This window comes from Ursus americanus, chromosome 15 (assembly GCF_024610735.1).
Source record: "Ursus americanus isolate L20-20 chromosome 15, mUrsAme1.1.p, whole genome shotgun sequence".
NCBI classification, from domain to species: Eukaryota; Metazoa; Chordata; class Mammalia; order Carnivora; family Ursidae; genus Ursus; species Ursus americanus.
This window is the reverse complement of record NC_142141.1, coordinates 59,975,115-59,991,235: the sequence shown is the minus strand read 5'-3', so window position 1 is coordinate 59,991,235 and position 16,121 is coordinate 59,975,115. Positions and strand designations below refer to the sequence as shown.

General features: G+C 52.7%; 1 protein-coding gene across 2 annotated transcripts in view; it reads left to right on the top strand.

Moving 5' to 3' along the window:
• The first annotated feature begins 8,404 nt into the window (after window positions 1–8,404).
• TENT4A (terminal nucleotidyltransferase 4A) overlaps window positions 8,405–16,121 on the top strand; it is a 45,663-nt gene continuing 37,946 nt past the window's right edge. Inside the window, exon 1 of one of the 2 annotated variants that reach the window (XM_045795929.2) lies at window positions 8,405–9,166. In XM_045795929.2, coding sequence (XP_045651885.1) covers window positions 8,454–9,166 — 713 coding nt within the window. In that variant the 5' untranslated portion in view covers window positions 8,405–8,453. The remainder of the gene's footprint in view (window positions 9,167–16,121) is intronic. The other variant, XM_045795928.2, reaches the window with a different exon arrangement.

Below are 16,121 nucleotides of genomic sequence, written 5' to 3'. Positions count from 1 at the left end.
CCCTGTAGTGGGTTGAATAGTGTCCCCCCCCCCCATTCATGTCCACCTAGAACCTCAGAATATGACCTTATCTAGAAGTAAGGTCTTTGCAGATATAATTGGTTCAGGATCTTGAGATGAAGTCATCCTGGATTTGGGGTGGGCCCTGAATCCCATGACTGGGGTCCTTACAAGAAGACAGGGCATTAAGACCGTCCTGGGGAGAAGGTCACATGGGGGCAAGAGGCACTGAGTGGAACAGCATGGCCACAGGCTGTGGGATGCCGGGAACCACCAGGAGCTGCAGGAGGGACCCTCCCCTGGGGGCTCTGGAGGGCAGCTGGGCCTGCTGACAACTTGATCTTGGGCTTCTGGCCTCCAGAACCACGAGAAAGTCGATTTCTGTTGTTCGAATCCATCCAGTTTGTGGTCATTCATTATGGGCAGCCCCCAGGAAACAAATGCAGCCACTCTTAGGAGGTCTTCCGTTCCCTTAGATGGACGGACACATGAGGACATGAACAGAGAACCAGCTCAGGACGCAGATTGGGGGTTTCTAGTTCCAGGTGCCCTCCTCTGAGGATAAGGGAAGGGAGCCAGCTGGAAGGTCATCATGGGGAGAAATGAAGGCCATCTAGTCTACTTCTCAGTGGGACCTTTTTTTTTTTTTTAATTTGGCTTCCATTATTTACCACTAATTTATTCTTTATTTTTTATTACTGAGACGTTTACAAGGTGGAAGATTTATACAATCTGAAGAGAAACCAGAGTATCACTGAGACTTTTAAAATGGAGAATATGCCTGATACTTCATTTATCTTGCACTGCGAAGAAACACGCTGCTCCACACACATTGATATCACAGAGAACTGAGGCTTACCATTTTCTGTGTTCACAGACTTCTAATATTCTCTACTTTATTCCTATTTAATATTAATTTTTTTAAAGATGTTTTTAAATTTATTTATAAGATAGAGACAGCCGGCGAGAGAGGGAACACAGTCAGGGGGAGTGGGAGAGGAAGAAGCAGGCTCCCAGCGGAGGAGCCTGATGTGGGGCTGGATCCCATAACGCCGGGATCACACCCTGAGCCAAAGGCAGACGCTTAACCGCTGTGCCACCCAGGCGCCCCAATAGTTAATATTAATTTGAAGCACTTTGAAATACCTATTTTCTGCTTTCTCAAACCAATATTTTTAAATATGCTTTAACTTACATAAGAATTTTTTTTAAATTCCATCTCATTTATATGAATAAAAATTGTATATATTTAAGGTATACAACATGGTGATTTGACACACTTATACACGGCAATGCGATTACTACAGCGAAGCTAATAAACATAGCTACGTCCTCACATAGTTTACTCTTTTTTTTTAAGAGGGGCCTTCTGAAATCTGCCCCCTCTCACAGAGCTCACCTTCTGGTGAAGGACCATGTGTGTCTACCAAGGTCAGGGAGTGCCTCCTTGGACAAAAAGAGTCCCAGCATAATCCCTCCCCCCCGCCCCCAAGTCTAGATTCCATACAGACCATTTCCCCAATTCTTCCATGTTCCATTAGGTCATATTTCATGTGACATACCAAAGTTAATTTTTTATGGGGTCTAATTTGTACGACTTGCTTTGCTGAGCCCCCAACTCTTGTCGTCCCTATTAGGCCTTGGTTGTGAGCCAGCCTCAGAATCCTCATCTGGAAAGCAAAGACTCTGACCTGACCATCTGCAGGGCATCTGCTTCTCAAATTCTGCTAGAGAGGCAGTCCTGGGATCCTGTGCTATTTGAAGGGGACAGTTCCTCCCACAGAAACAGTGGGGCAGGGCTTGAGACAGTGCTCATCAAAAGAGCTCACACTCACGTCACCAAAGAGACCAGATGCTGTGAGAGGGACAGAGCAGCACCTCGGCGGTGGGCTTGCCAATAAAAGACCGAACCTGAATTCGATCAAGACTTTAGGTTCAATGGCCAATTTACAAAAAATATAGATGACAGGGAACGTATTAAATGATACCACAGGGAGACATGATTGGCAAAATCCAGACTGTGGGACACATGAACCATGTTCTTCAACAACGGATCGCCCCCCCCCCCCGCCCCCCCAAAAGAAGATGACAGAGAAAGCACAGATTAAAAAGCATTAGGAGATACAAATCAATCAATTGGAATATATAGACTATTTTTTTGACAAAAACACCAACAAAAAATTTTATAAGATCATCAGAGATATCTATTATGGATCAGATAGTTGAGGATATTAAGACATTTTAGTACTGCTTTGATGTGGTAATATTGTAGTTATGTTTCAAAACACATATGCTTATAACTTACTAGTGCATACTGAATTATTTACGGGTGAAAGGACATATTATCAGGGATTTGCTTCAAAATAGTTGGAGAAGGAGAAAGCAGGTGAGGACACTGGGGAACAAGTATGACCTTGAGTTGATAGTTATTGAAAGGGTTTGATATATATAGTCTCTCCAATGTTGTGCAAGTTTGAAACTTTCCATAATTAAGGATAAAAGGAAGATAGGTTTGCAGAGAAACTCATTCCTAAGGTTTCCTTTAATGAGTGGCACTGGTGTCTAAAATTTTCAAAGGGCATCCACCCTTGCAAGTAGCAACCTACCTCTCTGAAGGAAACCTTTCTTCACGAATGAACACAGAATCACTAGGGCACCACCTGCCGCGCCCCATCGCATTATTTGCCTTCTGGTGGCCAGAGATTACCCACAAGCTAGACTTGACTCACAGAGCCTGACAGGCTGCCCTCCACGGTACGTTAGTATTTTCTGAATTGGTTGCTGGGGTGTGACCTGTGGCAAATGACAGTGTGACCTGCCCAGAACACAAAGCAACTCAGGAGGTTATCACTGCAGATGCCGGGGCGGGGGGGGGGGGGGGCTATGGTGTAGTATTGCCGGGACTTGGGGCCATCTTTCCTGCATTCGTCCTGGTTTCCAGTGCACGGGGTCCCATCACTCTTCTGGTCTCAAGGTGGCTGCAGCGGTGCCAGGTGTCCTATGCAGATAGAACTGTGTCCACTGGTGAAGCAGAGAGCGCCCTCTGGCAGGTGTCTTCTTCACCTGGAGGACTTTCCCAGGAGTGTCTTGGCAGCCTTCTCTGCTAGAATGGAGGTGTGTACTGAGCTAATGTTGGCCCTGGCAGACAGAACGACAGCACCAGGAGAGACATAGACCCTTTGTGCATACCTGGCCATGCAAATACCTGAGCAGAACCAGGGCTCTGCCAGCCAGAGCAGAAGGTGCAGTGCGGACAAAGGACTTGTGTGGGCAACCAGCAACATCTGGCTAGAGGTTGACATTTCAAACCAGGAGAATTCAGGCTCCTGTCTGTGTGTCCAGGTTCTCATAAGAACCGACATGGCTGACAACCGGGGCGGGTCCTGCTTTCCTGCCAGCTGTGGAAGAGGGGCTTTACCCTCCTTTACGCCAGGCAGGTGCCCTCCCGGATCCTATGGTCCCCTCTTCTCCTCATTCAGGTCACACCGGGGCCAGCATTATTCCCCTCCCAGCTTCCCACGCCCCTTGCAACGTGACTACAGCTTCTTCCATCAGGAAGTGGGGGCTCTTTTCCCACCTCTTGAATCTTATCAAGGCCTCGTCACTTACTTAGGCTCACGGCACAGTGAGGAAATGAAGGCCTGCCAGTTGTTACTTCAGGCATGTCTGCTCGCTTTCCTGAAACCCTGTTCAGCCACCCTGAGAACAAGCTGGGGCTAGCCTGCTGGATAATGAGAGCCACATGGGCCAGTCAACCTGGTGTCTCAGCTGCCAGCCAGCCAACTGCCCACCGTGTGAGTGAGGCCACTCGACCAGCCAGCCTCAGCTCACCGGCCAGCTGACTGGAGCCTAGGAGTGATCTGTAAGCCACGGTCAGCTGTGTCTGACCCACAGCAGCAGAACCACACCACTGATGTGTAGACCTGTGAGCAGTACTACACACTTACTTTGAGCCACTGTGTTTGGGAGCGGTTTGTTACCCAGCAAGAACTAACAAATGTACACACACACCCTGATTTTTTTCGGTTACTTACATAACCTATTCGGTTCCTGTGAGAAATTGAGTGTGGGAACCCTGAATTAGGCAGAGATTTTCAAGCTTTACTGTGCTTAAAATTACCCAGAGAATTTACTTAAAATACAGATTCCTGGATCTCACTCTGAGTAAGTTTCAGATTGGGTGAGCCCTAGTTACCCTTATGCTAACCAGCATATCTGATTTGGGCGCAGGAAGTCCATGGTAGTCAAAGCTTTGGAAACTATTTGTTCATGAGAATGAATCGCTGAAACCGTAGTATAATCTCTAATATTACCCATCCTTTAACATCATGAGAAAGAAGAGTTGGCTTTGGCCACATAAGGAAAAAGTTGGGCTTATCTGTGAAAACTGATAAGCAGTGAGAAAGACCTCCTCTGCCCAGAGTTACAGAGACTCCAACAAGGACTACATTTGACTTAGTATTAATTCTTGTTTTGCAGAAAGAAACATATTGCTTCTGGGGCGCCTGGGTGGCACAGCGGTTAAGCGTCTGCCTTTGGCTCAGGGCATGATCCCGGCGTTATGGGATCGAGCCCCACATCAGGCTCCTCCGCTAGGAGCCTGCTTCTTCCTCTCCCACTCCCCCTGCTTGTGTTCCCTCTCTCGCTGGCTGTCTCTATCTCTGTTGAATAAATAAATGAAATCTTAAAAAAAAAAAGAAACATATTGCTTCTAATTTACATAAAAACTTATGATCAAATACATACATAATGAAACCCTGCATCTAAGTATAAGAAGTTGACTACGGCTGATGAGTCAAAGTTAGAGGGATTAGCTAGAGACAGACTGCAAAGATAGAGCAGGAGGCCATAGGGAAAAACAAACTTAAAATGTTGGAAAGAAGTAAACAGCAATCTGTGGATAAATCCTGGAAGCCAGGCAAGGCTTTCATTCCCATTGAGTTGGTCAACCAACTGTTGGTCATTTCACCAATGTCCATCCAGGACCTACCGTGTGCCAGTCACAGTCCTCAAGCTCACACACAGCAGGAAAAAGTACAGATAAGAAGCCCTCTCCTTGGGGCGTTCTGGGATCAAGCCCCACATCAGGCTCCTCCGCTGGAAGCCTGCTTCTTCCTCTCCCACTCCCCCTGCCTGTGTTCCCTCTCGCTGGCTGTCTCTATCTCTGTCAAATAAATAAAAAATCTTAAAAAAAAAAAAAAAGAAGCCCCCTCCCTGTGGAACTTAGATTCTAATGGGGTGAGAGGGCACAGATGATAAACAAGGTAAATAAAATTCATGAGATGGCACAGTGGATTGAATTGTGCCCCAACCCTCTCCCACCTGATGAACCTCAAGTCCTGTCCCTGGATATCAATAGAATGTTAGCCTTATTTGGAAATAGGGTCTCTGCAGATGGAATCAAGGTAACATGAGGTCATTAGGGTGAATCTTAATGCAGTATGAATGGCATCCTTATGACAAGAAGAGGAGACACAGACATGGGGAAAGCTCCACACAATGATGGAGGCAAAGATTGGAGTGAGGCACCTACAAGCCAAAGAAGGCCAAGGAAAATAGCAGAGGCTAAGCGAAAGCTATGGAGCAGATCCTCCCCTAGAGACCTTGGAGAGAGAGCATGGCCCTCCCTGCCAACACCTTGATTTCAGGCATTAAGCCTCCAGAACAATAAGAGAGGAGTTGCTATTGCTGTTATAAGCCACCCAGTTTGTGGCCCTAGGAAACCAATGGAGATAAATGCTAAGAGAACAATAAAGCAGGGAATGGAAGTGGGGAGTGTTGAGGGTTAGGTCTGTAGTTTAGATAGAGCAACATCCTCACTAAGGTGTGAGAGTGGGTAAGGTGTGACCCACGTGGGTATGTAGCATCCAAGGCGAGGGAGCATCCAAGGAGATAGAACAGCAAGTGCAAAGGCCCTGAGGCATGTCTGTGCCTGCTATGCTTCTGGCTGGAACAGGCTGGGTTAGGGGATGAGCTGGAAGATGAAGTGGGAGAAGAAGGAAGGACAAGACAATGTAGGGACTTTCAGGTCACAGTAAGCCTGAGTTGGAGAAAGGAAGCCACTGGAGAATTTTGAGCAGGAGAACGATATAATCTGACGGGTTTTTGTTTGTTTGTTTGTTTGTTTTTGTTTTTTAAGGATCACTCACAAGCTGCTCTCTAGAGAAAATGCCAAGGAGGGCAAAAATGGAATGTGGGAAACTAGCTAGGAGGCACTGTTTCAAAATGTGCTAGAAATAGTGGTGGCTTGAAAGGGCTGTAGGTGAAAAGATGGAGGCAGTGAGAGGTAGTTGTTGGGTTTTGGATGTTTCTTGCAGGTAGACACAAGAGAATCTGTTAGTTATGGAGAGAGGAGGCTGGGATGACCACAGGATTTTGGCCCTAGGCACTGGAAGCAAGGAGATACAGAGTAACCAGTTTGGTTTGTGTGTGATTTTCTCGTTTATTTAATGTACATGTTCTAATTCTTGGTCAGAACTTCCACATGTGCAATACAAAATGCCTGAACCAAAACAGTCATTTATAGCTTTACTACCATTTGCCAAAAAGCCTTAGTAGGCAATACACAGACTTTTCACGTTAAGATGTTTTGAAGTGTCAAGCGCTTGGTAACGTGTACTCACCCATGATACAGTGAAACAGGGGAGCATGCTGAAAAAGGCTTGTTTCAGTATATTTAAGAACTCCGGCCCAAGCGCTGAGCTTCCTCAAAGTTGCAAGGTCAGGGAGAGCATCCGCAGGGTGGGGACCAGGACTGGAGGGGCTCCCTGTGGGGCCTGGGTTCCAGAGGGGCCAAGGTGTCCATCACGTTGGCTAGGCTCATGGGGCACAAGCAGGCTTATATAATGACACTCTGGCGTTTGCTCTGGACTTCACGCAATGTGTGGTTAGCAGCGTAGTCCTATCAACACCATTGTCAAACCGCGCTTGAGGCATCCTCTGGACACTGGGGACTGGCCCAAAGGACAGGATCTCTAAGATTCCTGCTAACACTGTGCCAGCTGCGAGGCCAGACACCCAAGCACGTGGGCTGCCGCTCTGATGGGCAGCACTGCCGAGCCTGGCTCGGGAAATCGCGCCAGTGAGCCAACTGGAAAGTTTTAACTTAATTCTCAGAATAGAAAATCATTTTTAAAAGGAAACAAAAATGAGACCCGCAAGGAGGGTCCTGCTCCGTCTGGGGCGGCGTCTTAGCGGGCAGCGCCGCCCGGGCCGCTGGTGAGTGACCCGGCTCCTCCGGGAGGTCGGCGGCGAGCACGTGGGCGGGCACGAGTGACCGCAGCACGACCGGCCGCTCACGGGCCCCTGAGGATGGATGGCAGGCAGCTTGGGGCACTTCTGCCCTTTTCCTAGGAGAGCGGCCGGTCCGCAGTCCGTGCTAGCGCAGCCCGCACGCGCCGCGAGCCAGTGGCCCCCGGGCCCGGCCCCGGGCGGGATCCCCGACCTCGCCCGGCTGCGCGGAAACTTCCACCCGGCCGCGGCGGCGGCGGCGTTTCATTTCTGCGCACGCGCAGCGCGACCGGGCGGCTGCCAGGGACCCCGGCCCCAGCGCGCATGTCTCCACGCCTCGGCCTGCTCGCGGCGGGAGGTGGGGCCGGCGGAGGAAACCGGGACGAAGGCAGAGCAGCGGCCCCCTCACTTCTCCCTGGCCCCACCGCAGCCAAGTCTAGTCTAGAAGGACCCACGCCGCGGCGGGGGCCGCCGCCCCTTCAGCCCCTCCCAGTCGCGTCTCCTTCCGACTCGGTGCCCCCCCCCCCCGCGAGTCCGCACGGGGGAAGCGCCCCAGTGCGCACGCGCGGTAACCAAGGCGGCGGTGTCTAGTGAGGATTTGAAATCGGCCGCGCGTGCGCACTGACGTCCCGGCCCCGGCGAGGGAGGCCGCGCTTCCTCCCCGCCCCGCTCCCTCCCCGCCCCTCATTGGAGCGGAGGCGGCGGCGCCCCCTCCTTCCCCCGCGCCCTGTCGCCGCCGAGAGTGTCTTTTCGCCGCCGCCGCCACCGCTGCAGGAGCACGGAGCGAGCGGTGCGAGCGTGACCGAGGGCCCGGCGCACGGCGGCGGCCCTCCCGCGGGTCCCGGGCCGCGCGGCGCCTGGGCCCGCCCCCTCGGCCCGGCCGCCCGCCCCTCTCCGATGGCCTCTCCCCCCGGCCCGTGTGGAACGCCGCCGCCGCCGCGGCCCCCGCGCCCGCCCCGCGCCGCGTGAAGGGAGCCCGACAGGCCTGAGCCGCCCGCCGCGGCCTGCCCCGGGCCCGCCCCGCGCCGCGCCGCGCCGGGACCCCGACGGGAGCCGCCAACGCGAGCCGGCCGGAGCCGCGGGCGCAGGCCCGCGCGCCCGTCTGCCCGTCCGCCCGCGGCCCGTCCGTCCGTCCGTGCGCGGCGCGGCCGGGGCTCGGGGCGCGGCGGGGGCGGGGCCGCGGCGGGGCGGGCGGGCGCGCGGGCCCGCGGGGCGGCGCGTGGATGGATCCGCGCGTGGCCTGGATCCAGCCCGAGCAGAAGGGGCCGGCCAATGCCCTGTGGATGCAGATCTGGGAGACCTCGCAGGGCGTGGGCCGCGGCGGTTCGGGCTTCGCGTCCTACTTCTGCCTCAACTCGCCTGCGCTGGACACGGCGGTCGCGGCGGGGGCGGCGGGGATGGGCGGCGGCGGCCTGGCGGGGCCAGCGCTGCCGGCCGCGTCGCCCCCGCCACCCGCGCCCGGCCCCGCCGCGCTGCCCCCCGCGCTGCTGACGGCGCTCGGGCCCGCGGCCGAGGGCGCCCGGCGCCTGCACAAGTCGCCGTCGCTGTCGTCGTCGTCGTCGTCGTCGTCCAACGCCGAGTCGGGCACCGAGAGCCCGGGCTGCTCGTCGTCGTCCTCAAGCAGCGCCTCGCTCGGCCGGGCGGGCGGCGGCCGCGGCGGCGCCTTCTTCCACTTTGCCGACGGCCCGCCGAGCGCCCCCGGCGCGGCCAACGGGCACCCCGGGCCGCGAGGCCCTGCGCCCGCCGGCTCCCCGCCGCAGCACCAGTTCCACCCGGGCCGCCGGAAACGCGAGAACAAGGCCAGCACCTACGGCCTCAACTACCTGCTGTCGGGCAGCCGCGCGGCCGCGTTGAGTGGAGGGGGCGGCCCCGGGCCCCAGGCGCCTCGGCCCGGCACGCCGTGGAAGAGCCGCGCGTACAGCCCCGGCATCCAGGGGTGAGTGCGGGGCGCGCGCGGGAGAGGCCGGGCCCGACTCTGTGCCGGAAGGCTTCCCGTTTCATTAAAAATTAAATTCCTCTTGTAAACGGGCCATCTGCTGCTCGGAACCCAAAAGTGACAGCGCAGGAAAAGGGGCCGCTGAACCCGACCTGTGCCGCTGGAAGGGGGTGTCGGATACTTCACTTTTTTTTCTCGCCCCAAGACATGTTAGGGACCCTTTGTCAAAGTAGGGTGCAGATGCGTGTGGAGCTTTATGTCAGCTGCAGATGGTTTTAGTATTGCTGGGAACTTGAATCAAGTTGAAGGCAAATATTGGTTAAATAATAACTTTTTTTCTTTTTGAGAAAATCCTTTCGGAAGAGGATTCTTCTTGGGTTTTGTTTTGTTTTGGTAGTGATACAATTTAACCAACAGTGAATTTACAAGTAAATTTTTTGGATGAGGGGTTGTGTATTATTTAATTTTATGCAGAAATTAACATAAAAGCATCTTTTGTCGTTTTTAAAAAGTAGTTGATAGCCTTCAAAGAAGACAAAAACGTTTGTAGCACATATCCTTTGGAAGATGACATTTTTATTTAAAATTTTTCCACGTTGGCCAAGAGGGAATTAGAAGTTCTGTTTAAGCTTAGCGCAGTTACAAATGACAGGGACTGGTTAAAAAAACAAAACGTGGGGGATGCGGGTGGAAGTGTGGGTTGAAGCAGTCCCAGGTGAGGCTGCTCAGGGGGGAATGGTACCTACCCAGCCCTTTTGCCTTCCTGTGCTTTTTTGAGCACCTAGAAACAAAGCATTTGCACATAGATTTTATGTCAGTATTTCAAGACTTAAATCAAAGACTTTCTTTGCAAGTTGCATGCTGGTTAAAAAGCTGCCTAAGGATTTTGCAAGGTATTAGTGTTTTCTACAAATACTAGAGTTCTACAAACGTAGTAATTGGTAGATATTGAGATTACTTCTTAACGTAACTATTTTTTTGTAAGTATGTTTATTCAAGTTTGCAAATACGTAAGTTGATACTATTTTAAAGCAGATGAGATAGTCTAAGAGCTTCATGTCCTGCAATTTGTTTCACCTGATTTGGGTTAGAAGTGTTACTTTCTTAAATTTCCTGAAGTCCCAGTGTGCATTTCAGTCCCAAGTAGGAGCCATTCTTCTTTGGCTTTTCTTCCTCCTGTCGTTACTTATCAAACTGTCCAAGAAGAGGTGGTGGGGAGCAATTTCTTGATGTGTAACATCATACATGAGTTCCTCTGTTGGGGCGCGGGGTGGGGGGTGGAGGGCTACAGTTTTCCATCCTGGAACTGACTCTGTCTTAGCGCTAGGAAAATAGGAAGACAGGTGGTCTTCACTTGTAGAGCATTTTGGGGTCCGGACAGTCCCAAGACTCGCTTCTTCCCTGACCTGCTGGCAGTGGCAGCATCATGCCCTTCTGCAAATTACGCAGGCCCTGGAAGCTGTTTTCTTATCCCTAGGTTTTTGGTAAGCTTCAGTATGTACGTTGCTGTTGCCTTTTTTTTTTTTTTTTTTTTTTAAGATTTTAAGGTTTTATTTATTTGAGAGAGAGCAAGAGCAGGAGCCTGGGGTGGGGAGGAGGAGGAGAGGGAGAGGGAGAAGCAGGCTCCCCACTGAGCAGGGAGCCAAGACTGGAGCTTGATCTGGATCCTGGGATTCTGGGATCTTGACCCAGAGCTGAAGGCAGACGCTTAACTGACTGAGCCACCCAGGTGCCCTTGCTGCTGCTTTTCTTAATAAATGAGCCCACTAAGTACCAGGTTCTTTGCTAGGATCTGAGGCAGCGGTTGGCCTGGAAGACACCCGTCTCTTGATCTTGACTCTCAGCCCTGGCGCTCCATAAGTTCCCCTGCCCAGCACACACTAGCACAGTCTGCCCTGTCCAGCTGTGCAGATCTTCTCTCCTCCTTGTCCATCTCCCCAGTCTAGTCTTTTATCAGATCCTCTGCACCTTCTCTTTACCCTTGTGCTGATTTGTCACCTTTAGTGGAGATTGGTCCAGTGGCCCGAGGTAGTCCTCTTAACACACAGTTGCCAGCCTCTGGGCCTCTCCCAGAACTGCCAGTGGGATCATCTCCTCCGTCAGCAGGTTTGGTTAGGTCTGACCCCTTTAGAACCCTGTGATGGCATCTCTGGGGTCCTCCTAGGTTAAAGACTACAAAGCCTGAGCCTCTCAGCATACCTCCAGGGCGCTACTGTCCTGGGCGCTGCCGGGGGACCTGCTGAGGTTCCTGCCCTGCCACCCCCTGCTGGCGTGTGAGATTTCTGCTCAGAGGCCTCGTGTGGGGTTGAAGAGTAGGTTCTGAAGTAGCCAAGAGTTCCACAGTTTCACTTACCTGAACAGGAGCCAGTGCAGTCGTGCTCTTGGTAATGCTCCTTTTTCTCTCCTTGGCTGCCGACCCTTCCTTGCCTGCCTCTGTGGGTGATGTGTACCACTCGGGGTCTGTCCACTTGTGGCCATCTCTGCCTAGAGGAGGAGCCTGCTAGGATTGCCTGCCCTGTGCCTAGAAGGGTGGGGTGCCCCCTCTTGGTTTGCTACTCTGAATGCTTCTAGCAGGCCGGTGTTTTAGGAGGGACAGAGCAGAGGAGTAGGAAGCCAGAGTAGCACTTGAACTGTGGGGCTATGCCTGTGGTCAGAGGACGTTGGCGTTCCTGATGACCATTTCCGCGGAGGTCTGCTGGGCTGGTGGCAGCTCACTTTTTGGTATCCAGAAGTCTTTCTAGAACTTGCCGCTGGCCACCGGCTTACTCAGAGCGATGCGGAAGGCCACCACCATGTGTTTCATCTATAGCTCAGAAAGGGAAAGAACTGTGATGAGAGCGCCGTCGGCCTGGTTAGTAGAAAGGAGCCTTGCTGGTGGGCAGCAGCTCAGACTTACTGTGTAGTCCCAGGACAGGCATTTCCGGAAGGACCACGTCTGTAGTCCTCAAGAAAGGATAAGCAGTTGCCTGTTGCTGTAGGAGGTTGCGTAGCACCAGCCAGAGCCGGTCGGGCATTTGTGTGGTAGCCGCTGGAGCAGCCCGTGCTGTTTGTTCTAGAAACCGTGCTGGTGCCTGGCCTCATGAGCTTGCCAGTCTGCTTTCAGCCTTGAGTGAGGTGAAGAAGCAGCTAACGAGGAGGACGGGGATCAGAGCTGGGACCCTCAAAGCCGTGCAGGGCAGGTGCTGCTCGTGGGGCTGCTCTAGTTCTTGCTCCGTATTCCCGTTAACTCTCAAACCTCTGTTTTGGCAATGGTGTTAAATGTGCTATCTGGGCTTCTGACTTAGAGACACGGGCAGGTGTGGACGGGCTCCCGGGCCCTGCGCTTCCCAGCCTCTGGCCCCGTCACCTTCACGGGCCCTCACCTCCACCCCCCGTGGCCCAGCGACGTGTTGATACTTTGCCCTGGTCAGTCCTGACAGCTTCAGAAACCTCATCAGCTGAAAGGCAAAAAAAAGTCCCAGCTGAGGAAGGGTGGGAGCTCGGACCCCAGGTGCATTGCTGCGCCCTCACTGGTGCCCTGTAGAGCCCCGGGAAGAGCGCAATGGAATGAGGGAAGACCCCCAGCCTCGGCAGGCTCCTGCAGGCCGGGCCCTGACCAGGCTTCTGTGTGGGCTTTGGCCTTCTGTAGGTTGTCCTCTCTGGCCTGCCTGCAGCGTGTAACCATCATGCAGCATCCTTTCTGCAGGGCCTTCAACAGTGTTTAAATTTTTGACATTTTCTGTTCACTCAAAGAATATTCAGCTCTTCATCTGAAGTTGGTAAGACACGGACCCGTGTCGTTCACAGGGTGGCTAGCCACACGCCGCAGGACTCCATGTGTTGTCTTCGCTCTGTTCTGAGAGTCAGAGCCCGGAGGAGTATCCGGGACCCCTCCTCTCCCTCTGTGTGTCCAGCTGACTTGGCAGTACCTGAAGTTGCACGCATGTGATCCCCTCCGCCAGCGCGTCCCTGTGGGGACCCAGTGGGAGGGCGCCCGTGAAGGCCCAGCAGGGCGCATGGCAGAGTCCAGCATGGTCACTCCTGTTGCCTCGCTCTCAGTCCTGTCCCCGCCTTTATGCACCACAGGACATGTGGGAGAGGTTAGTACGAGACCTGTGTCGCAAGGTGCTAGTGGCCCGCACAGGCCTTGTTTTCTCCGTGTTTGTCATCTGTAACCCCCCAGGTATAAGGTTGTGGATGGAAGCTGTGCACACATGTGCCCCTGTCCTGACCATATGAATCAGCTCCTCCTCAAAGGTTCCTCCCGCCTTAGTAACAGCATCATTTCTTCCTGCCCGGTACGCTTGTCACTGCAAAGTGAGATCGAAAAATCCAGTGCGAGATGCGGGCCGTGATGAAGTTGGGGAAAGTTTCACCCAGTCACTGATAAGTGAAGACGGACACAGGACTGCCGACACTTGGAGAAGGGGTTGCCGTGGAGGAGGGCAGGACAGACGCCCTGGAAAAGGATTGGAAGATGAAACAGGCTGAAGATGAAACAGGAGGAGTCCTTGGGGAAGATGGAGACCTCAGATGTTTTTTGCAGAAAATGCTCAGGCTGCAGAAGGGGTGGAATGGACCCCATCTTGCTGCTGGGAGCTTGTGAGGGAAAAGCAGTACCCCAGCAATGCCATTTGTTTCTTAGAAATAACACGGTTGTGATCAAGTGCCTTGGAAACTAATTTTTAAGTGAATGTTTTAAAGTATCAATTTTTCCTAACTTTAGGGTTTTTCAAGGTAAAGCCTCAGACCTCCTTTGGGTCACTAATTAATAAGAAATTTTGGTCCCTATTGTAAATGGAGTCGTGGACGTCCGATGGGAGGAGGTGTCATGGTTATTCTGGGAAATGAGGACTTTTTGTATGTTAGGTCTGTATTTTTTAGGATCTGTTGGGTTTTTTTGTTTGTTGGTTTTTAGTCACGGAATGAAAGAGGGCTGTTAAAAAACTAGACAAAACAAATAGCCGCCTGCGATGTTGAAGTTGGGAAATGTGGTGTTGCTGCTGCACGGAGCGCAGGCTGACAGGTGAGGGGTCACTGTGTCATGCAAACGGGATCCCGAGGAGCTTGCTGCTGGCTGATGCCCTGGAGAGGCCCCTCGGGACGCTCTGGTCTTCTCCCAAGGCTGCTGAGTGAGTGTGGCACTGGACTGAAGGCAGATAGATGAGCTTGGTGATTGAGACAGTTGCCCAAGACACCCGTCCCCCATGCCAGTGTGCGTCCCAGCTAGGATGGTCAGGGTGCCTCTTCCCACAGTGTGGGATTTGCACTGCAATTTAAATGTCTTACTCGAAGATTTCCATGCTGCAATTGTTCTTTGTTGCTGTGGGACAAATGAGCACAAACTTAGTGGCTTAACCCAGTACTCATTTACTGTGTTACAGACTCTGCGTGTCAGAGGTTGGGATGGCTGGGTTGGCTTCCTTCTCAGGCTTTCACCAGGCTGTAGGCAAGGTGTTGGCTGCTGCATTCGTGGTTGGAGCTCCGGCTCCTCTTGCGAACTTATTCCTATTGGCAGAATTCACTTCCTTGCTGTTGCAGGACTTAGGTCCCCAGTTCCTTGCTAGCTGCCAGCCGGGGGCCTTTCTCAGCTCCATGAAGCCATCTCTGCCTTCCTTGACTTGTGGTCCCTCCATCTTCGCACTGGCAGCAGAGCTTTGGATCTGTCTGACCGTGTCTTCGCCAGCTAGAGGAAGCCCTCTGCTTTAAGGCCTCGGGTCATTGGGTGAGGCCCACCCAGGTAATTGTCTCTCTTAAGGGCGTGTGATAATACAGCACGATCACAGGAGTGGTGATGATTTCGTCTTAGCCACAGGTTCTGAGGATCAGGGCGTGGAATCTTCTGGAGGCTTCCTGCCGTGCCTGGAGGCATGCTCCTAGACCTAACCACCTTAGGTAATGAGCAGGATGTGGTTTTCTTTTCCAGCACCTCTCTCCCTTGACTGGACTCCGGCCCATTGTGATGACTCCAGTAGATTGCTGGTCCTGTCCTCTGGCTTGGTCATCATGACTGAACTCAGGCAACCAGAGTGACTCTATCTCAGTGCCTCTCTGTGCCTCTCATGTCATCTAAGAGAAGTGTACATGAAAGCCATCTGAATGAATACATGAGAACCACGGCAATTGAAAAGCCCTGTTCATGAGGCCCCCTGCATTGGCCAGCTTCGGAAAGCTGTCATTCCTGGGGCGGGGATAGGCAGGGATGCCTGGTGATTCACTCAAGTTGCCCCTGGAATTTAGGTCTCAGTTCATAGCAGTCCATCTTTGCTTTGCACAAGACCCCGCACCGCTTGTGCGGCAGCCCAAGTTCATAGGAGTGGGGGCCTCGCTTCAGAGCAAGCTCACTCCCACGCAGTCCTTTCCTGGCCCCTTCCTATGGAGTGACTGCCGCTCTGACACAGCTGACCACTGACCACTGGTCTCCCGCGTCCCCTTGGGGAGGAGGGGCTGTGTCTTCGCAGGGCCACGTGGGTGCTACTAGCCACCTCTGAATAAGTGTCTGAGGAGTGGGTGAATGAGGGAGTGAAAGGGGCTGACCCCTTAGATGAACTAATGAGGGGCGGCCGGTTAGAACGTTTAAATCAGGTGCTAAAGATAACTTTTGTTGTCTTAGAATTTTTGAAGATTTGATTGCCAACTCTGAAGTTATTTAAATGCAGAATATTAAAGTAAAGTTGATTGTAGTTTATCTGCTTATCTTCCCAAAGAGTGTGGTTAGACCAGGTTTATAGCTTGCAGTGTAGAACTCAGAAGCAGACAGCTTTCAGAAAATTCTGTATTTGAAATGCGCGACCATTTAGATGTAGCCGGTTTTTCTGTGTTATTATAAAATTAATACCTCACCATGGCAAAGTTAGAAAACTGAGGAAAGTATGAAGATACATTGCCTGTCCCTCTGCCACCTGGTCAGTGTCCTGTGATCACGTGGGGCTGTCCTGAGCTCCGGGGCGGGTGCTCCCGTGCCAGTGGCGGGAGG